At 37.6% G+C, this 23,219-nt stretch overlaps 2 protein-coding genes and 1 long non-coding RNA gene across 7 annotated transcripts; 2 read left to right on the top strand and 1 right to left on the bottom strand.

Moving 5' to 3' along the window:
* Positions 1–364: 364 nt before the first annotated feature.
* On the top strand, positions 365–17,424 carry LOC132641457 (disease resistance protein RPV1-like). Its single transcript, XM_060358459.1, has 3 exons — positions 365–1,637; positions 2,216–2,593; positions 16,563–17,424. The coding sequence occupies exons 1-3, from the start codon at positions 699–701 to the stop codon at positions 17,286–17,288; spliced, it is 2,043 nt and encodes a 680-aa protein (XP_060214442.1). The 5' UTR covers positions 365–698; the 3' UTR covers positions 17,289–17,424.
* On the top strand, positions 17,324–18,444 carry LOC132641458 (disease resistance-like protein CSA1). Its single transcript, XM_060358460.1, has 2 exons — positions 17,324–17,744; positions 17,835–18,444. The coding sequence occupies exons 1-2, from the start codon at positions 17,460–17,462 to the stop codon at positions 18,351–18,353; spliced, it is 804 nt and encodes a 267-aa protein (XP_060214443.1). The 5' UTR covers positions 17,324–17,459; the 3' UTR covers positions 18,354–18,444.
* A 1,053-nt stretch (positions 18,445–19,497) lies between these two features.
* LOC132641460 (uncharacterized) lies at positions 19,498–22,954 on the bottom strand. 5 transcript variants are annotated; one of them, XR_009582863.1, is made up of 6 exons: positions 22,783–22,953; positions 21,933–22,015; positions 21,170–21,229; positions 21,007–21,066; positions 19,864–20,754; positions 19,498–19,763 (listed from the first exon to the last, which is right to left on the bottom strand). It is a non-coding gene; the product is annotated as an uncharacterized LOC132641460 (long non-coding RNA). The 5 variants fall into 5 exon arrangements; XR_009582862.1 differs by having other exon boundaries at positions 19,864–20,112; positions 20,595–21,066; XR_009582864.1 differs by having other exon boundaries at positions 19,864–20,112; positions 20,652–21,066; positions 22,783–22,952.
* Between the last annotated feature and the right edge of the window lie 265 nt (positions 22,955–23,219).

A 23,219-nucleotide genomic window follows, 5' to 3' on the forward strand; every position in this document is an offset into this window, starting at 1 on the left:
GTTGTTATTATCAACTATTGAAATGTTCCTAGTATGGATCGTATGAGCTGAATTATGCCAAAAGTAACAATTGACCTTCTGATGCCAGTGTAGTTGGGGGGTGGGAGGGTGTGAGAAGAAACAGTGGAGAAAGAATTTAGCATGCATTTGGTGGACTATGTTGAAGGAAAGAAGTTTCAGATGTTTTGAGGATCAAAGAAATTCCATACAAAGAATAAAACTGATTTTTGTTTTTTAATTCTGGTGTGATAGCAACCCTATAAATGATTGTGAATCTATGCTCGAAATCATATAGTCCCTGCAAGCTTTTGTCTAGGGGATCTCTTATACAGTCAATCTAGAGATGTATTTTGCTTATCAATACAACATTTATGCTGAAAACATTCTATATACATTAGACATTCTCAAAAAATAATTTGTCATAAATATACATAGGATTGTATCACAAAATATCCCTATTATGCAACTTGCTTATTCTAGGGGTTGAAACTTGCTCCTCTGACTTTCATTATTGTCATATTTGTGCCAGGGAAGAAACAGAGTTAATCCAATCTCTAGTCAAGAAAGTTCTGGGAAAACTCGATAATACACCTATAGGTGTGGCAAAATACCCCGTAGGACTTCATTCTCGTCTTGATGAGTTGCTCAGGTTACTGAATGTTAAAGCAAATGGTGTGATAGTATTAGGATTATACGGGATGGGAGGAGTTGGCAAGACCACTCTTGCCAAGGCTTTGTACAATCAGTTTGTTGTGCATTTCAAGAAATGTAGCTTTATTTTAGATGTTAAAGAAATTGCAATGCAACAAAATGGTTTGGCCACTCTTCAAAGCAAACTCATTGGTGATCTTACCTCAGGTGCTTCGCCAGACATAGATGGTACTGTTAAAGGTATCCAATTGATGAAGGAATCTATGAATAATGAGCCAGTTTCCATTTTTCAAGATGATGTGGACAATGCAGACCAACTTCGTGTATTGGTTGGTGGGAGAGACTGGTTTTGCCGAGGAAGTAGAGTCATCATCACCACTAGAGATAAAAATGTGTTACTCCTAAGTATTGTAAACGAACATTTTGAGGTAAAAGAGCTCTCCTCGTCCGAGTCACTTACGTTATTTAGTTATCATGCGTTTGGAAGAGAGCAGCCTCCTAAGAACTTTTCGGTTCTTGCTAAAGAAGTTGTAACACTCAGTGGGGGATTACCTCTAGCTCTGGAAGATTTTGGCTCTTTATTATTCTACAAGAAAAGAATGAAGGAGTGGCAAGATGTGGTGCAAAAGCTGAGACAGATTCATCCCGGTGATCTTCAAAACGTCCTGGAAATATGTTTTGGAGTTCTAGATGAACAAGAAAAGTGCATCTTTCTTGATTTAGCATGTCTTCTTCTTAATACAAGGCTTGAGAGGGAAGATGCAATTGCAATATTTAAAGGTTGTGGTTTTGACGCTGAAAGTGCAATAATAGAGCTCACAGCAAAATCGCTTCTTAAAATAGTTGATGGGAATGTTTTGTGGATGCATGATCAGCTCAAAGACATGGGAAGGCAAATTGTACAACGTGAGAATTTTGGAGATGTTGGTAAACGTAGTAGACTATGGAATCGTGACGATATTACGGATGTCCGAAAGAACCATAAGGTATGGTTTTATGATCTAGTTGACACCTTTTGTATTTGTTGTATTGTTTAACTTGAAATTGGTACATACATACACATTGAGAGGAAATCTAGAGATTCCTGTGTTCGACATGGTGGTTAAACGACTAAACAAGTGTTCTACTTGCTTGTGTTGCTTGCCTGAACACAACTTTCAAAATATCCTTTTTTATAGAAGAAAATTATATTATCAGTGTAATTTTGTTGATTGTCGCAGGTAATTCATCTATTTGTATAAAAACTTTTTATTTTGTTACTGTATAATTTCTTTCTATGATCTTTCAAGTGAAGTTATCGTGGCACACTTTGAAAAGTATTTCCAACTGTAACTGTTTTAGTAATACAAGTTGAATTTACTTGTTTAACAAAGTACTCAGTGTATTACTAGTTTATTATGGATACAAGATGATGCAACCAAAAGATACCTTCATTGGAACCAAGAAGCATTTTGAAGTTATTTGGCTTAATCACTCATTATTTAATTGAGCATTTTACTTTTTGTTATTTGTCTTCTAGCTTCCCCTTTTGATTTCCTTTTTATCTAATTTGAACAAATTCAAGGGCACAAGAAAAAATGAGGGTATTGTGCTTGACTTTGAGAAGAGGCAAGATCAGAACTCCAAGGAAGTATCTCGGATCTATTTGAAGAAAGTACTTAAAAGGTATATTGGCCAACGTAGAAAGGAAAATGGTGTAACATTTTGCACAAGAGCTTTTCAGTGCATGGTCAATCTGAGACTCCTCCAAATCAATCATGTCAAATTGGTTGGAAATTTCAAGCTATTACCTGCTAAACTGAAGTGGCTGCAGTGCAAAGGTTGCCCTTTACAAGTTATTCCTCCAGAGTTATTGTCCCGAAAGATAGCGATTCTTGATTTATCGGAGAGCATGATTACACACGTCTGGAAGAAGAAAAAGTGGAATTGCTACCAGAAAAAGGTACGTGAATTAGTTCAACCAATCTCCTTTTTTACAACTTTGTTTGTTGGTAAGTAGGAAGAACAACAGGTCTCCTTTTTGAGAACTTTGTTTGGTTGGTTATTAAGTTGGAAGTACTATATGTCCCTTTAATCATCTATATGTGATTTTTAGGGTCTGTTTGATATGAAGGAAAATGTTTCCTGGAAAATGTTCTTTTGGAAAATAAGTGGTTTTCTTGCTTTTTTTCTGGTGTTTGATTAGTAACTAAAAAATTATCCCAAGAGCATTTATATGTAATCTAGGAAAACACTATGGGGGTGGATATGGGGGATCGGGGCGGCGGCTAGAGGCATTGGGTGGGGGTGGGGGTGAGGTTGAGGAGGAGACAATAAACTATGAACATGTTACACCCCGAAAATTTTTGCGTCACCAAGACTGTCGACGGCTTAGTATGAGCTCAAGGGAGAGCAAACTTATAAGGATTAGGGATGAAGATTATATTATTTGAGTATAAGGATATATATATATGGCATTTGGGATCGTATGAAGTAAATCAGTTAACAAGTTACTTGATGATAGCCCTCGTAACCATAAGTTAAGGGGGGCCCACCTGTCCGGATTTTATAAAGGACATATGAAGAGATATATGAGTAGTACATGTGAAGTTGAGCAAGTCCTAAGAAGAATCCTTAAGCCAAATATGGGTATAAGCCCTCCAAAAGGATGATTTAAAGATACGTTTTCGGATGACCTGATTTGGAGGGGACAAAACACTATTATACGTATGGAATTTGGAAAAACACAAAGAATGAAAGTTGTAGATAATTGAAAGAGCTTTCCAACCGTAGGTCGTAGGCCCTCACACCATACAAGGATCAAAATTTATGGTCATTTTAAGAACAAGACCTTAAGATGACAAAATGGTTCCGCGGGCCCCACATGGGGAGGTCGGTGAAACCGACCTAGGAGGGGTATAAATACCCCCATCAACCCCATTTTTTCAGCAAATCAATATTCCAAAAGGTCCTAGAAGTCTCTCAAAACATCTCCCAAACATTATAGTCCGATAAATCAAGAATTTAACAAGATTATGCCAAACAAGTCCGTGAAAGGTGATTGTTCTTGCCTCTACTTAAGCTTGGTATTTGAAAAGGTTGATGTGGCTGAGTTTATTCAAGTATAAGGTATGTTATTCATCCCATCTCTTATGTTGAGTTTATTTGAAGGTCTAGCAATCCTTAAAAATGAAAATAGTTATGGAGGAAAGGTCATAAAGTGTTGTGTTGTAGATGTTGTGTTCATGGGCTGTTTTGAACATGTTGTGGCCGTGTGGATGGACTTATTTATGCGTATAAAAATGGTATCTAACATTGTTGGCGTGTTGACGAGATTATAGTCCTTGATTGGGATGGAAGAAAGTGTATGTTATTGTTGTATGTTGAAAAACATCATGTGGGATGTTTATGGAATATATTGGTATGAATAATAGTGTTGTTGATGTTGGTATTATTGTTGTTGTTGATTGGTTGTTGAATTGTAATTTTGGACTAGGCATATAAACAGGGGAGATGCTGCCCGATTTCGGCAGAATATAGAATAGTTTGATTTGAAACTTGGAACAAGTGTGCAAAAAAGAGGTTAACGTTAGTGTGAATCCTTCTAAATGTAGACTTACGAGCTTGGACGAATAAGCGTAGCTAATAAGAGGTGGAACAGGTATGTTAAGGCTCGTCCCTTTCTTTCAAAGGCATGATTTCTATGATTACAATTCCATAAATGTTTTCATAGCCTCCTTATTTCCAAAAGTTAGATGTTCATGATTCCAAGGCATAACCCCTTTTCTAATAATTCATGAATGTTTTCAAAATGTTCGTATTTCCTAAACCAGAGGTTTATGACTCCGTAAGCTTTTATGACAACAACGATGGATATGTTTTACAATGACGACGATGATGTCAAGGGTGAAAATATTTCTATGATGACTATGATGAGAATGATTTCATGCTTAAAGGTTCCAAGTTTATGATTTCAATGACAATATAAGAATATTGAACTATTTCTTGATGCCTCAATTTTATTCATGGATGATGACTATTTTTTTTAAGATTCCAAAAGTATATGAATTGATGCCTGTGAGACAAAGCGACGATGATTATTTCATAATATAATCGGAGGTTACCGACCTTACGTCACTCCGATATAATTATGGCTTTTACTTGTCTCTCATGCATGCTTTATATATATATGTATGTAGTTTCTCACACCGCGCCGCGCTATAGTCGGCCGGGCAGACACGAAGATGTGCACACCACTGCAGTGGGCATGTTATGATATTGCCCCGGACGAGGGCTAATGATGATAACACCGAGCCTTAATGGCCGGGCATGATACTATATATATGACACCGAGCCTTAATGGTCGGGCATGGTACTATGTATATGTATAGAAATGGTTTTTTAAAAGGCTAAGCATGCATGACCTCCGCCTTACGAGGCATTCGGATGTACATGTTATCTCTCTTATTCCTAGTTACGTTTCATATCTATGTTATGTTGTTACTCATGCCTTACATACTCAGTACATTATTCGTACTGACGTCCCTTCTTGTGGACGTTGCGTTTCATGCCACGCAGGTGTAAACAGATGAGTAGAGGATATTGCTAGAAGATGTTCCAGCTAGATTGGCGAGCTCCATTTCTTTCCGGAGTGTTGCCGAGTCAGAGTATCTATGTTATGGTATATTGATTTATGTTAGAGACTTTGCAGACAGAGTCATGTATACAGTATGCCAGTCTTGTAAGCGGCTATTTAAGTCGATGTGTCATTATGCATTAATTTACAGATTCATATGATTACAAATTTTATTTGATTCGAGAAAGACGAAAAAAATGTTTTCGAAAAGCTTCCATTATGCATTTCATTTCATGACTTATGAGTCCTGTGAGATTATGAGTATAACGAGAACCAACGGTTTCTCTCGGCTCTAAGTAAGGGTTGGGTGCCCATCATGCCCTATCAGGATTGGGGTGTGACAAATTGGTATCAGAGCAGTTCGTCCTAGGGGTTGTCTGCAAAGTCGTGTCCGGTAGAGTCCTGTTTATGGGTCTGAAGACGGCCACACTTATAAACAGGATGCTGCAGGGCATTTAGGAATCATTGACCTTCTTTCTGTCTTAGATCATGCGATAGTGCCAAGTAATACGAAATGAGATCCCTTGTACTAACCTTTGATCTCAGCAGAAGCACAGTATCGACTGGAGAAGGTGAGTGATAATATGGGAAGTCACAGAGGTAAGTTTTGATATTTTTGTTCTTTTACCTGAAATTGGGAGCCCTGGGTGGCTGGGATATGTCGTGTATATATATGCCCTGTGAGGCATTGCTGGTAATTGCTGCATACAGGTTTTGGATAGTAAGAATTGTAAAGGAGACTCGGTCAGAGTTTTTCAAAATCAGGTCATTTAGTTAGGTACACCTAACACGAAGAAGCGTGGAAAGGAAATATCTAAATAGACAATAAGTGGGATGCGTTGTTTTAGAGGAGTCATGGATTTGGCATGGCATGAAGAATGATTGTGAGAAAGACGATTTGCAGTTCGAAGGATTAAAGTGGGTTACATTCGAGGTTTAGTAGGAGCAAGGCCTATTGGGGGATTCAGGGAAAGTCGACAAATGAGTTCTGCTGTAGATTATTATATAAGAATGGTGAGCGGAGATCCAGAGAGGCTGATAACCGAGTATTTATAAGTAACGGCGACGAAGGTGTGTTTGCTACCATCAGGAATCTAGAAATCTAGGATGAAAAGTAGTCATAAACATAGGTGAAAGGTGAATATTGGGGATTGAAAAGGCTACAATAGTAATTGTTAAAGGAGGGAGATGTGTTACGAGAATGTTTTGGAATTTATTAAGACTTCAACTTGATTTAGATTATGTGATGAAGGTCATAAGGTGAGGTGGATGAGATTATAACAGCATTAACACCCCGAATTTCATCAGGGTTTCAAGGTTAAGCATGCTAGGGTGAGAGAAATGTTAGGATAGGTGACCCCCTAGGAAGTGTATTAAAAGTCCTATAAATTTAGACACGAGAGACAAATGAGAAGCTGGAGTAGCCTAAAGGATGTTAGGGTATGCGGAGTGGTTAGAAACCTTAAAGAGGTCGCATAGGACGAGGCGGACCAAACCGGTGAAGAGAAAGAAGGTGCATCATAGCTCTAGAATTTGGGTGAGTTTGAATAGTGTTTGGAAATATTTTGTAAGCGAGATAGTAGTAATTATATATATATATATATATATACGTATGCATATGATGTCCCATACATGGCTATATGAGCGGGTATGTGTATCCCGGCAACCAACGTTGCGGTGGATGGAAGGCATTAATCGAATAGGGTAACGGAGTTCAAGGGACAAAACAAAAGATATGGTACAAATGTTACAGGGTAAGCTGACGCTGGTTCCACTACAGGTTAAGATTGGAAAGTCCTAATACAACGATATTTGGAAAAGAAAGAAAGTGAGTAGATGGAAGGTAAGGAGATCAAAATGTCGGAAAAAGTGAAAAGTAAGAAACATGAGTGAGTAAAGCCTCCAAGAGGGACGATGGGCAATCACGGGACTATTTAGGTAAAAAATTTTTTTTGAAGGTAAGCATGCGAATTGGATAAAGTGTGGCAGTATGGAACAAAAGAGGAATATGTGGGGTCAGAGAATAGGCTTCGATAAGTGGGGCTAAAAGGATAGTGACCACGACGAGGAATGGTAAGTAAGAGAAAGAATGGTTACGCCTTGCGACGATGTTAAGAGATTTCCAGCCCTTGAAAGGTTATATTAAGGGATAAGTTTGTGGTCAAAATTAAACATGGAGAAGCTTTCCAAAAGATGACATAAGAATAGAACGGATTTGCGCGTTTAAAGGAATATTTCACGAACTTCAGAGCCGATACTACACATAACAAGAGAAGAAAGGTGCTTGAGGAGGAAGAACTCAAGGAAGGCTAAGGATGAAAGTAGGAAAGGTATACTAATAGGCTGATCAAAGAAAAAAAAGAGTATTTAGGAGGAAAGTAACTGGAAATCTTTAACCATGGGAGTAAGAAGGATACTTTAACAAATTGGCGGTAGGAAACCGATTATTCATCGAGGAAAGAACAAGGATGATGAGTCGACCCAAGTGATTAGAAAATTAATGACATGGGATAAGAATTCATGTGTGGACCGTGAGATTTGAACATAAAGGAAATGGAATGAAATATAAGGAACGTGCATGGGAGACCGCTCGGCCGTAGCATCATAAAGATAGATAAAGGTTCGATGAATGAGGATAGAAATAAAGGTTCGATGAACGAGGACAGAGAGGGTGTAAACCGTAAGAATTCTGTGCTAAGAGCAAAAGTAGCAGAACACTCGAAATTTTTTTTTGGATGCATAGCTGCAACACAAACGCGTAGTTAAGAAGGATTATGAGTAAGTGAGCTAAGCGGGCGAAAGGACTAGTAGTTGATGGAAGGGTATGGAAATGTTGAAAAAAAATGAAAAACGATGATGATATAGACATAAATGGAAGAAGAACTCAGGATAAGAAGGATTCTAGATATGTTATAAGCAAAGTTGGGAATAGAAAAACAAGGAGTAATGTATAATCGAAGACTTCATAAAGGGCGTGGTGAATCTCGATGTCCCCATTAACTTGTAGGTCTGGAAAACCGTTAGTCATAAAAAGACAGAGGTGTGAAAAGACGGAAAAGAAGGCATCGGAATTGGATACCCTTATGAGTATTCCAATTGAACACAAGAGTGTGACTAGCAAAGAGGATAAATAAGGCAGACCATACGATGACGGAACCCCGGCCTTAAGAAGATAGTGAAGGGCGATAGATAATTATCGAAGACGATGGGTACTCGAAGACTATTGGCGTATAAGGATCTCCTTAATAAGAGGGGAAGAACATACTAGACTTGAAATGAGCTATGACGTTTCGAGCTCCATAAAAGGAGATTTATTAGCTCGAGGCCAAGGTTCGAGGTGTGTAGGCATATTGTGAAGGTAACGAAAAGACGTAGAAATGAATTGACAATAAGTGTACCACGAGGTAGACATAGGGAGCAAATATGGAAGACACCTGAAGAGGATGCTTCATGCCGACATGAGCTAAGATATTTCTAGACCATGATTTGAACCCCTCGCATCGAGCAAAATTGCGTAGTTCCTAAGTATGCAGCGACGTGTGCTAAAGGGGAATAAAGAGAACAAGAAAGGTCTACGAGCCAAGTACACAAAGGATAATGGAGAGGATGATGGACCCAAAGGACACTTCGGACGATAACGATTATTATAAAAAAAAAAGGAACAACGATTGATAGTTTGGAAAATTTTGAAGGAAAGAAAGAACGCTGCTCCTACGAATGAAAATAAAAGATTTCACCAGATATTAGAAAAACTTCATGGATCGGCAATTCTACTGAACATGAGAGCATGTGCTATGGAATTACATGAACCGTCAACGTGAAGCTATGCCCAACTATAATTGTAAAAAAAAAAGCCACATCAGAAAGTTAACAAGGAATGACGACTGACAAAGTGATCGCTGGTACAAAGAAATCAAATCTAGATATATATGTTGTAAGAGGGTCGTAATGGAGTAAGAATTGTCGTAATCCTATGCTTCTGGGTTGAATAGCGAGATTTGGGAGCAGGAAGCTAAAGAAAAAGTTGTGGCAGGAGCCCAGGGATTTAGGTTGAGCTCGGATTATAAGTTTGTCATAAGTGTAACTGGACTACGAAGGATAATAAATGGCAAAGAAACATTACGTATATACGTATTTTGGATATTGATATAACTGGCCTTGGAAAGGAACATAACCATTACACTCATTAGCGACAAAGTCATGATTGGAAAAATATTTAGAATGTAAGATTAAGAGGGATAGTGACAAGATGTAAAAGAACAGGGAGCCGAACTAATGAACTGCAGGGAGTCGATGCAGTGTATGTCTAAGATCAACAGGTATAAAAAGGATAGCCCGAGATGGTACCGAAGAGATAAACGCAAAGAGTGTGCCGTATATGAACAAGGTAATTGCCCACTAGCAGGGAAACAAGGAGCGAGAAAAAGAGAATACTTACAGGACGATGAATAGTTATGGTACGATAAGCAAGACTAAAATAATGGAAACAAAATGAGAGCGAGATGCTAGTTAATTTCCGACCATGTACATGAGGACAAGAAAGTGAAAGAAGATGACTGAAGGCAATGAAAAAGTTAAAGGAGGATGGGAAGAAGCTGAACCAAGTTATAGTCTAAGCAAACGGTAATCGGGACCTTAGGAAAGAATAACGGTTCTAAGGAATCAAATATGGTGTTGTGGGTTAGCAATACTGCAACATTCGAGGACGAATGTTTCTAAGGGGGGAAGGATGTTACACTCCGGAAAATTTTGCGTCACCAAGACTGTCGACGGCTTAGTATGAGCTCAAGGGAGAGCAAATTTATACAAGGATTAGGGATGAAGATTATATTATTTGAGTATAAGGATATATATATATGGCATTTGGGATCGTATGGAGTAAATCAGTTAACAAGTTACTTGATGATAGCCCTCGTAACCATAAGTTAAGGTGGGGCCCACCTGTCGGGATTTTATAAAGGACATATGAAGAGATATATGAGTAGTACATGTGAAGTTGAGCAAGTCCTAAGAAGGGCCCTTAAGCCAAATACGGGTATAAGCCCTACAAAAGGATGATTTAAAGATACGTTTTCGGATGACCTGATTTGGAGGGGACAAAACGCTATTATACGTTTGGAATTTGGAAAAACACAAAGAATGAAAGTTGTATATAATTGAAAGATATTTCCAACCGTAGGTCGTAGGCCCTCACACCATATCAGGATCAAAATTTATGGCCATTTTAAGAACAAGACCTTAAGCTGCCAAAATAGTTCAGCGGGCCCCACATGGGGAGGTCGGTGAAACCGACCTAGGATGGGTATAAATACCCCCATAAACCCCATTTCTTTCAGCAAATAAATATTCCAAAATTTCCTAGAAGTCTCTCAAAGCATCTCCCAAACATTATAGTCCGATAAATCAAGAATTTAACAAGATTACGCCAAACAAGTCCGTAAAAGGTGATTGTTCTTGCCTCTACTTAAGCTTGGTGTTGGAAAAGGTTGATGTGGCTGGGTTTCTTCAAGTATAAGGTATGTTATTCATCCCATCTCTTATGTTGAGTTTATTTGAAGGTCTAGCAAACCTTAAAAATGAAAATAGTTATGGAGGAAAGGTCATAAAGTGTTGTGTTGTAGATGTTGTGTTTATGGGCTGTTTTGAACATGTTGTGGCCGTGTGGATGGACTGATTTATGCATATAAAAATGGTATCTAACATTGTTGGCGTGTTGACGAGATTATAGTCCTTGATTGGGATGGAAGAAAGTGTATGTTGTTGTTGTATGTTGAAAAACATTGTGTGGGATGTTTATGGAATATATTGGTATGAATAATAGTGTTGTTGATGTTGGTATTATTGTTGTTGTTGATTGGTTGCTGAATTGTAATTTTGGGCTAGGCATATAAACAGGGGAGATGCTGCCCGATTTTCGGCAGAATATAGAATAGTTTGATTTGAAACTTGGAACAAGTGTGCAATAAAGAGTCTAACGTTAGTGTGAATCCTTCTAAATGTAGACTTACGAGCTTGGACGAATAAGCGTAGCTAATAAGAGGTGGAACAGGTATGTTAAGGCTCGTCCTTTTCTTTCAAAAGCATGATTTCTATGATTACAATTCCATAAATGTTTTCATAGCCTTCTTATTTCTAAAAGTTAGATGTTCATGATTCAAAGGCATAACCCCTTTCCTAATAATTCATGAATGTTTCCAAAATTTTCGTATTTCCTAAACCAGAGGTTTATGACTCCGTAAGCTTTTATGACAACAACGATGGATATGTTTTACAATGACGACGATGATGTCAAGGGTGAAAATATTTCTATGATGACTATGATGAGAATGATTTCATGCTTAAAGGTTCCAAGTTTATGATTTCAATGACAATATAAGAATGTTGAACTATTTCTTGATGCCTCAATTTTATTCATGGATGATGACTGTTTTTTTTAAGATTCCAAAAGTATATGAATTGATGCCTTATGAGATTTATGATCTTATTCTATGTTTTCTCTTAATGCTATTCTTCATTGATAGTCTCACCTTATAATAATTGTTCCTTCAAGGTGAGACAAAGCGACGATGATTATTCCATAATATAATCGGAGGTTACCGACCTTATGTCACTCCGATATACTTATGGCTTTTACTTGGCTCCCATGCATGCTTTATGTATATATGTATGTAGTTTCTCACACCGCGCCGCGCTATAGTCGCCGGGCAGGCACGTAGATGTGCACACCACTGCAGTGGGCATGTTATGATATTGCCCCGGACGCGGGCTAATGATGATAACACCGAGCCTTAATGGCCTGGCATGATACTATATATATGACACCGAGCCTTAATGGCCGGGCATGGTACTATGTATATGTATAGAAATGTTTTTTTAAAAGGCTAAGCATGCATGACCTCTGCCTTACGAGGCATTCAGATGTACAGGTTATCTCTCTTATTCCTTGTTATGTTTCATATTTATGTTATGTTGTTACTCATGCCTTACATACTCAGTACATTATTCGTACTGACGTCCCTTCTTGTGGACGCTGCGTTTCATGCCACGCAGGTGTAAACAGATGAGTAGAGGATATTGCTATAAGATGTTCCAGCTAGATTGGCGAGCTCCATTTCTTTCCGGAGTGTTGCCGAGTCAGAGTATCTATGTTATGGTATATTGATTTATGCTAGAGACTTTGCAGACAGAGTCATTTATATAGTATGCCAGTCTTGTAAGCGGCTATTTAAGTCGATGTGTCATTATGCATTACTTTACAGATTCATTTGATTACAGATTTTATTTGATTCGAGAAAGATGAAAAGAATGTTTTCGAAAAGCTTCCATTATGCATTTCATTTCATGACTTAAGAGTCCTGTGAGATTATGAGTATAACGAGAACCAGCGGATTCGCTCGTCTCTAAGTAAGAGTCGGGTGCCCATCATGCCCTATCAGGATTGGGGTGTGATAGAACACCACTTATGGAACTTATTTTCCATACTTCAATTAGGAAAGTGATATTCCTTATTTTGAAGAAACTTGTTTTCCTAGAGAAAATATTTTTCCAAAACATTTAGACCAACCAAACATGGAAAATTGGAAACCATTTTCCTCCATACCAAACACAACCTTAAATTCACAAGCTTTGCCACGTAAGTGGCTAATGGTTTTTCAAGTTCTATGAAGCTAAAAGAAACAAAGGAAAGGTGCATTTGTTATTCTTTTTAATTGAAATTGTTATATCCCGTATTTTGTACATTCGGATATGTCAATGTTACACCCCCGAAAAAAATTTCGCGCTACAAAATCATAGACGGCGTGGTACGAGCTCGAAAAGGAGTTAAGCCAAACAAGGATTAAGGATGAATATTGGGTGATCTAAGTCTAAGAATATATACACATACGACATTTGGAGACAATATGGTGTGAATTGGTTCATAAGTTATTTAACGAAAAACCCTCGTTACAGTAAGTTAAGGTGGGGACCACACGTCGGGACCTTACAAAAGACATATTAATAGATATATCGGTAGTACATTTGAAGTTGAGCATGTCATAAGAAGGACCCATAAGCCAAAAATGAGTGTAAGCCCTCCAAAAGGACGATTTAAGAAAACGTTTTCGGATGACCTGACTTGGAGGGGCAAAAATGGCATTATAGGTTTGGAATTTGGGAAAATGCCCAGAAATATAAATTGTAGATAATTGAAATAGATTTCCAACGGTAGGTCGTGGGACTATAGGTAACATCGGGATAAGGAGATATGAACATTTTAAGGCAGGAGGGTCGAGTTGAACAGTAAATCCGGCCCAACCTGAATCCAATTCGGGTCAGGCCCATTACCCACGCTTTTTAATAGAAAAATTCAGTTTATCTCCCTCATTTTCAGACCAAGAGGACCTGGAAAACTCTAGAGAAAAAGAGAGAGGAGAGCCTAGAGAGAAAACCAGTTTTTGACCAAAATCGGAGCCCCGAATCCCGAAGCCCATGAAGAGAAAAGTGTTCTACGTCGCGTTGCCTTCGATTTGAGCTAAAAATCAACTAAAAATAAGAGGGTGGACATGGTGGCTGTGCACTTAAGGTATGAATAAGGCTCTTTTTCATTGTTAACAAGTTTATTTAGAGTTTTAACGGATTAGAACGAAGAAAATAGCGTGATAAATTCGTTTGTTGGTATGGTTGAATTGTAGAATGGGGTTTGAAGAAAATTTTGGATGAAAACAAATGTATTTAACTTGTAGAATGTGGAGGATGTTGTTATTGATGTTGTTACTGTTAATTTTGACCTCTTTGCGGAAATAAAATTATTAAATAGTTATATCGCGAATTGGTTGGTTGGGAAAATTTGGAAAATAATGTGCGGGCTGTTTTACGGCATATGTTGGTGTTGGAAATGATGTTAATATATTTGGTATTGTTGTTGATGTGTTGGTTGCTGAATTGTAATTCTGGGCTAGGCATATAAACAGGGGAGGTGCTGCCAAAATTTCTGTAGGCAAATGTTAATTCAAGATTGAACTCCTAAGGGCTTATGGTTAATGTTTGGTATCTGTGACCAATTGTAGATTTTGGAGAATTTGGAACTTGAATTTGGAGTAGCATAAAAAGCGGAAAAGGTATGTAAAGCTATCCCTTTTCTTCTCTTGGCATGTCCTAGGTGTACTAGATTCGGATTTGAGCCTCGTAGGTTATTCTGCTCATAGGAATGCGAGTCTGAATTTTGGTACTATTCATTCAGCACAATTGAATTATAGCCCTTAAGTTTTGTTGGAAAACTGTTCAAACATCCATAACCCGTACAGACGTGATAGGCTCTCTCTGAAACCTGATGACTCCATAGAGTCCAATGTTTGTAATTTATATCCGCCACCTCGACTTGACCCGAGGTGGGCCCACAAGTTCCGAAACTTCCTTCGTTTGTCTCACTTGAGCTATTTTTGTATGATATAAAAGTAAGACTTTCGTCTATGAATCTAAGACTCCGTTTGATTCGTTCCATAAGTCACTGGAAAGCTCCTTAATGTGAATATCCTGATGGGAGCATGTAATTCGATATAAGGAGTCTGCTATGAGTAATCTGATATAAGTATGTTGATAGAAATATCCTGACACAAGTAATCTGATATAAGTACCCGAAATAAGTATTTGGTTATAAATAATCCGTTACGAATATCCTGATAATACGCACCTAGTTTCTTACTAATCCGCTCGTATATATGCTATGATCTCTTTCACCGAGTTCCGGGCCGGTATGTATCGTGCGTATGGTTCGCCGAGTCCCTTGTCTAGGGGTCGGGTTCCATGTATGTAATTTCGAAGTATGATGTGTCCGGCTCTGGGGTACTGTGGTATATGTCCGTCCCCGGTTGCCGTGTATATGAAGTATGATGTGTTCGGTTCCGGAGTACTGTGGTATATGTCCGTCTCCGGTTACCGTGTACGGTTCTGGGGTACTGTGGTATATGTCCGTCCCCAGTTACTGTGTATATGGATTATGATGTGACTGGTCCCCGGGTTCTCGTGGTATATGTCCGGTTTCCGAGATACCGTGTACATGTTATGAAATCTTCTGGAGTATGGTGAGTTATGGCGCCAGAGACGGGAGTGGCGACCATGTTCCTGTGCCCTTTGCGTGACTTTGATATGCATCAATTGTGATTGAAAAGTAAGTATTCTGATATTCTGGATAAGCTACTTACCTTCTGTATTTTTCCTGATATACGATTCTTGTGTGATGCATGATTCCAGTATGTGTGATATTGACCGCTGGACCCTTTACCGCGGTATGTGCGACATTGACCGCTGGACCCCTGACCGCGGTATGCCGCACTATGTGATATTGACCGCTGGACCCCTGACCGCGGTATGTCGGGTTTGAGATGCTAACCGCTGGACACTTGGCCGCGGTATGTGTGATAGTGACCGCTGGACTTTTGGCCGCGGTAATTGTGTGTTTGATTTTCTGTGTGTATGAGACGGAAATGTTTTTCAAAAGAAAGCAAAGCATTTCGGCATTTTGATTGTCGTATTTGCCTTCCGGAACCTCTTATGTATGACTTGTACGTCAGATGCAACACTTTGGTATTCTGGTTATTGTGCTCACCTTCTGTACATTTTACTTCGGTTATGACTTCGTTTTCTGTGTTTCATGCCTTACATGCTCAGTACATATTCCGTACTGACCCCCTTTCTTCGGGGGCTGCGTTTCATGCCGCGCAGGTACTGCCAGATAAGTTGAAGATATTATGGAAGATGTTCCAGCGAGAAGGGCAAGCTCCATTTGCTCCCGGAGAACTGCCGAGTCAGAATATATGTGTTAAAGGTTCTGTTAATGTTAGAGACTTTGCAGACAGAGTCGTGGGTATGGTATGTCGGTTTAGTAAGCGGCTCCATCAGCCGATATGTCGTTTCGTATCACGTTATAAAGTCCGTATGATTACAGATTTGTTTGACTTGAAAGCTACAATATATATATATATATATATATATATATATATATATATATATGTTTCAGCAAGTTTTACCTATCACATTCTATTTGATTAAAAGTCCGGAAAGATTATGTACGAAATGAAAGTCTGTGGGTTCGCTCGGCTCCGGATATGGGGTCGAGTGCCCATCACACCCTAGTGAGATTAGGGTGTGACTTGCTTCGTCTTCCCCTACCTAGCTAGGCGCTAAAATCTCCTTTTCCTTAATGTTTAATTTCTTGGCTTTACTGTTTACTGATCTCAAAGGGTTATTCTGCAAGTCTTTATTTATTCTTTTTTTTAATTTTTTTTTGGCGATGACTAAGAAAATCTTCATCTGTTAGATGGCAAAGCAGCTGAAAGTTATGAATCTACATAGTTGTCGCCAACTTAAGGAAATCCCTGATTTATCTGGACTTCAATTGGAGAAGCTGATTCTTGACCAATGCAAGGAACTGGTTAAGATCCATCCATCAATTGGAGGCTTGACTACGTTGACCCATCTAAACATGAAGGACTGTCACAGCATTTTGGCATTTCCAGATGATGTGTCCGGATTGAAACGTCTTGAAGTACTTATCCTATCTGGTTGCTCGAGTCTAAAAGAATTAGCAGAGGACTTGAGTGGCTGGAAATATTTGACAGAGCTTCTTCTAGATGGTACAGCAATAACAAAGCTACCTAACTCTATCTTCCACCTGAAGAAGCTTCAGATGTTGAATTTCAATGATTGCCGGTGTTTGGAGTTGTTGCCTATAGCTATTGGGAATCTAAGTTCGCTGAGAGAGCTCTCTTTTAGTGGATCAGATTTAAAGGAACTGCCTGATTCCATTGGAAATTTGAAAAATCTTGAGGCATTGAACCTGAATAACTGTTTGAATCTCCAACAACTCCCAGCTTCAATTGGAAGCCTTAAGAGTTTGGGTTACCTATATATGGCTGAAACTGCTGTTTCAGAATTACCCGATGAAATTGGAATGCTTTCAAACTTAAAACTACTGAAGATGAGAAAGAAACCACAGCCTAGAGAGGATGAACTGCTGGACATGGAAGGCTTGCATGTTGGCTAAAGCACTAAACGCGTTAATCTTCCAGAATCATTTTTGAATCTCTCATCCTTGGAAGTCCTAGATGCTCATGCATGGAAATTCTCTGGCAAGATTTCTGATGATTTCCAGAAGTTGTCTGCTTTGGTAAAGCTCGACCTTGGACACAACGATTTTTGCAGCCTCCCTTCGAGCATGAAAGGACTTTGTGTTCTCAAGCATTTGCTTATCCCGAACTGCAGAAAGCTCAAGTTTCTTCCTGAACTTCCCTCAAGTTTGGAATGGTTAAATGCTGCAAACTGCTCTGCATTGGAACGTATAGCTAGCATATCAAATCTGGAATATTTGGAACAACTCCAATTCAGCAATTGCAAGAAGATAATAGATATTCCTGGCCTTGAAAGCTTGAAATCTTTGGTAAGGTTGTATACAGTCGGTTGCAACGCGTGCTTACCTTCCATAAAAAGACGGATTTCTAAGGTTCTTTCTCCTTTTCTCCTCCCTCTCACTCTCATACATCAAGATTATATATACGTTTTTATATCAAGTTAACTAAGACTCTGAATGCAGGATTCTCGAAGGCATATAAAGTATCTCTGTGTTCCAGGGAGTGACATTCCGGATTGGTTTATTCAGGAAGTACCTAACGTCTCAACTCGCAAGCACCGTGATATCAAGGGTGTGATCATTGGAGTAGTTCTCTCTCTAGACCAACAAGTAGAGGACAATTTCAGACACAGAGTCCGAGCAATCGTGGATTTTCAAGCAACAGTTACCACACCAGGTGATGCTGAACCTAAACTTAAGAAAACTTTGAACTTGGAGGAGGTTCCTGATACAGATGAAGATCAGCTTTATTTATGTCGATTTCACGAGTGCAGTGATTTTATATTCATGTTGGAAGAAGGCGACAGGGTGCAGGTTGCAATTAGAGAGAGTCCACGTTTTAATGGCCTCAAACTGAAGAAGCATGGGATGCACTTGGTTTTCGAAAATGAGGATGATTTCGATGCTAATGATGAGGATTTGTTTGATGAATCTCAGCAGTCTGTTTCGAAGAAACTTGCTAACTTTTTTAATTCATTATGAAACAGTTCATAGCCGAAATGAATTCAGCATACAGAGTTGAGTCTAAGAATTGGACTATATAAAGACATTTATAAATGTGTATATACTAAATGATTCGTCTATACTGGTGGCCTGGCAAGCTTATTCAGAGTAAACATTGGTGCAGATGGATTGATTGTGATAACTTGTACCTTTAACTAGCTACTGACAATTTATTTTATATTACAACTCAGAAAATTAACAGGCCGTTAGTTATGCAGATTTAGTTATTTCATCTTTTACCCTGCATAAAATAATACAAAAATTGACTCTATGCGAGATTGTAAACTGGTAACCAAACACTGTACTTGGTGTGTTGAATTTTTTCCACAACAAACTAAAATTCTACCAAGCATAGTACTAGTTATGCTGGTTTTAATGCATAAATAATTCATTTCCCAACCAACAAGTTGTTGGCAACAACCAAATGACCCCTGAACGCGTGTGAGTGCAATGTAGCACAAGACACTACTAAAAAAACAGGAATTTTCGACCAAAAATTTCGACCACACGAGGTCGAAAAAGCCTTTATTTCGATCATTTTTTCGACCACACGCGTAGGTCGATAACAGCTTGATCGAAATCACATTCTACCGAAATTAAGGGAAAAATTGTTTTCGACCACATGTGGTCGAAAAAATTATTTTTCTATTAAATTATATTTAACTTTTTCGACTACGTGTGATCGAAAACATTATTTATATTTAAATATAAAAAGAAAATAAAAATTCAATTTCGACCACATGTGGTCGAAATTGTAAAATGGGCCGAGAATTTCGACCACATGTGGTCGAAATCTGGCAAGAATCTTGCAGAATTTCGACCACATGTGGTCGAAATTGAATTTTTATTTTCTTTTTTTCGACCTCATGTAGTCGAAATTGTGAAATATCTGGGCTGATTTCGACCACCTGTGGTCGAAAATCTGGAATATTTTTTCCAGCATTTGCCAGCTTTTGGCAGCCCACCTGCCAATTTCCAAATAATCAAATCATCAACCAAAATAGTCATCCATTTCATCAACAATGCTACACAACAACCATAAACAATGTTCAAACACTTGAACACTTAAACATTGTCCATTCAAACACTTATAAACAATCAAATTCAACCTCAAAGTACTTAAAATTAAAAATTACATTCAAACACTTAAACATCATAAATTACATTCAAACATCATAAACATCATTCAAACACTTAAACATTATAAACTTAAAAGTACTTCTAATTCGAACTAAAACTACATTCAAACCCTTAAAGATAATATACATATCCATTTAAACATATCCATCATAAACTATTAATTTGGGCTTGCATACCCAACATCCTAGCCTCCGAGAAATTAAGTGTTCTTGTTAGCTGAGCAACTTGATGCTTCATAGCTTCATACTCCTTATAATCAAGAAAAAAGAAAAATCTCATCAGACAACAACATCGTATGTCTAATATATTTGCCAACTCCTAGCAAAAAAGTAAATAGAATTTTAACAACCTCCAGAATATAGGTCCCTTGCTCTGCATTTTCACAAAAGGTAATGCCAAGTTTTGACTTCTTTCCACAGTTCCCTCCAGAAGCAAGGATCCCAAACTAAAGCAAGTCCAATAATCAGGAGGAAACGAGGTGGAAAATACCTTCAACATGACCATACCATTTTCACATATAGTTTCACTTGTCTTTGCGACAAAAAATAAATCTGAAAATTAAGCTTCGCGACCTTGTTGAGCGCTCATGCTTCAAAATCTGCAAATACAAATATTCAAGAATAAAACCCCTTAGTTAAACCTTTTAAAATCATGCATAGCATGTGTGATAGCCGCTCTCTGCAATTGCAACTTTAAAAGAGAAGAATCTTTAGGTATATGTTTTATTGAAGTCAATAAAATATCCAGCTTCCCACAAAAATAATTAAGAATCCTTCCATCATTTTCCTCTATTTTAATTCAATTTTACAGCTCTTACATTCAAAGGATTTGCAGTTTGGGTTGTCACAGCATACCTTTACCTTCACTATCAAAGAATAAATTTCAAATTTTTCTCTCATCTTAGTTATGCCAACTTAAACCAAGAAATACAACTAAATGTAGAATAAATATTAAAGACCAATTAAAAGAATACAACGAAGCATCAAACTCTTGGATCGCTTCTATTATTCTCACAATCAAAAAAATTTAAAATGTTAGTTTTATTTGTCTTCTGTTCAAGAGCAACACTATGTATTATACCAAGAAAAGGAATGTATTCCATCAATGCCAAATTGAATGTTTACCTCTTGAACTGACCTACAAGGACAAAATCTGGTATTTAGGATTTGTCTCTTCGACAAATTGTGAAACACTTGACACCACATATTTTGGTAATTTTAATAGGCCTGCAAAATATGGGCTGTAGAAGCTCCATATAGAAAAAAGGATAGAAATAGGAAAAAGAAGAGTAGATAAGGTGAACATCATGGCTCTTACCATTAGCAGAAGAATGCAATCATCTGATCTTGAGTAGGTAACCATTATGGCTCTTACCAAAATACAGAAGTAATTTAAAGATAGAGAAAAGCCAAATAATTTTATACCATCTTTCAACAATAACACCACAGCAAAAAAAAGCATCACATTATAGGATTTCAGGGATCATACTCACTTGTTCACAATAGTAACTCCTTGCAAGCTTTCGATAAGCTAAACAAAAGCTTTTGCAAAGCTAAAACAAGAAAAAATGGAGAATCAAAAACATATCATGAATGCAATGAATGTATCATTTTCAAACAGGAAAAAAAATGCTCCATATCAAAGAAGTATCATACCCGATTTGCAAAAAGGTTTTCTTTTTTTCTGTTCTTGAATACAGCCAACTGAAATTCTTCCTGTACCACCAACATGATTTTCAAGAGAATTAGAAAAACAAAACCAAGTACGTAGAAGGAATATATAATCCCATAATTCCATCTTCAGAAGTTGCTGCAGCAAAATTTTTAGCACAAAACAGTTTGATATTTTGCATTTAGTAGAAATTAACGGTAAAAATAAGCAAGGATGAGATATACTCCAAAGACAATAGACTTCAAAAAACTGATAAGGTAAGCTAGACTTGCAAACAAAGCCATGTTGATTCTGTCACATGTAGCTTTGACAATCAATGGTTTGCCGTTTATGTGGAAAAGAGAACTCCACCAAATATCTCACGGAAATAACATTTTCACTCTCTCAAAAATAACTCTTTCATCCCATGATCGAGTAACCATCAGAAAAGACAATTATGATTCCTGTTGTAGCTGAGTCAAGGAAAGTTTCCCAACGCCTACCAAATGTCATGATTTGAGATACTTCCAGTAAGGTTTCAAGTTTCCATCCCTTTCAATCATTTAAATAAAGTATAACTAACTTATGATTTCAACAAAAGGTCAAAGGAGAACAAGGAAACTCAAAAAGATGCGGGTGAAAGACGCAGAACTTAGCCTAGTATTGCACTAACTCATGAACCAATCCATCTGGAATGATGCAGCAGGAAGTTACAACCCCACATTGAAAGCCAGTAAAAGTATGTTTGGGCAATTAAGGGAAGACTACCTTGCTTATTAGCCCGTCATCTATTACGGAACTGCTAATATTCTTGAACAGCTCAAATAATGCTTCAACTTCGCTCACACTAACTGCAAAAAAGGAAAATAACAGAGAGGAAAACATATGAACCTCTTATTCATTATGCCTAACGCCAACATAAGGCATCCGAATTCATCATAGTTAAACAATCTATGTTTTATAAAGGTGGCATCCAGACCAATTTAATTTCAATATTTCATTCAATTTCAATTCAAAACCCTTAAAAAATAACATGATATAAACCCTAGAACAATTACTGGGATTTAAAAAAAGGTTATCAAATCTACTAAATATAGAAGGTAATGCAACTAACAACATGGTATTGAAATACAAGCTGGCCGGGACACCACGGTTATAAAAAAAATATTGTCAAAAAATTCGAAAGTTGGCAATTTATTCACTCCCTTTTTTTTTTTGATGCCAACTTTAAGCTATCCTATACAAAATCATTTTAGATGCAACGATAGATGAAACTAAAGCAGAAAAGATGCTTATCAGAGTCCAGAAATGATGAATCAACCACAGATCAACGTGTATAAGTAAAGAAAACATTTATGCATTTACCAGTTTTAAAGTTGTCCCAATGAATGTATTGTCAAAAAAACTCAAAAGGGGGCAAATTTATTCACTTTTTTAAACACCAAATTTGAGCTATCCTATACAAAATAATTTGAAATCAACCACAGATTCAACAAAGAAAAGTTATCAAACCTATTAAATATGGAAGGCAATGCAACTAATAACATGGTATTGAAATACATTCTTGAGAACTAGTTCAATTTAGGGCTTGTATTCATGAGATTGAAAAAAAAAATACCTGCTGCTCGAAAACGGCGGTGGAGACGCTGCTGGTCGGGAAAGGAGGTGGCTGCGAGTTAAGCGTCGACGGTGGTGGGGCAGTCGGGTGGGGGGAGGCGTAGAGAGAGGAGAGGGAGAGAGGAAAGAGAGAGAAAGAGAAGGAGCAAAAATAAAACAAAAAGAGACCCAATTGGAATTAAAAAAAATCTGTTCAAATTTTCGACCACATGCGGTCGAAATTAGTTTTTTGTTTTTATTTTTTAATTAATTGTTTTATATTTATATAATTTAATTATGTATAAAATATTTTTTTCCCATTTATTATTTGTACAAAAATTAATTTCGACCACACATGGTCGAAATTCACTTTTCCAGTTAAAACATCGACCCAGTGTGGTCGAAATTCTATAAAAAATTTAATAAAAATTAAATTCTGTAAATTTCGACCACTTGTGG

This window comes from Lycium barbarum, chromosome 5, assembly GCF_019175385.1.
Source record: "Lycium barbarum isolate Lr01 chromosome 5, ASM1917538v2, whole genome shotgun sequence".
Classification (NCBI taxonomy): Eukaryota; Viridiplantae; Streptophyta; class Magnoliopsida; order Solanales; family Solanaceae; genus Lycium; species Lycium barbarum.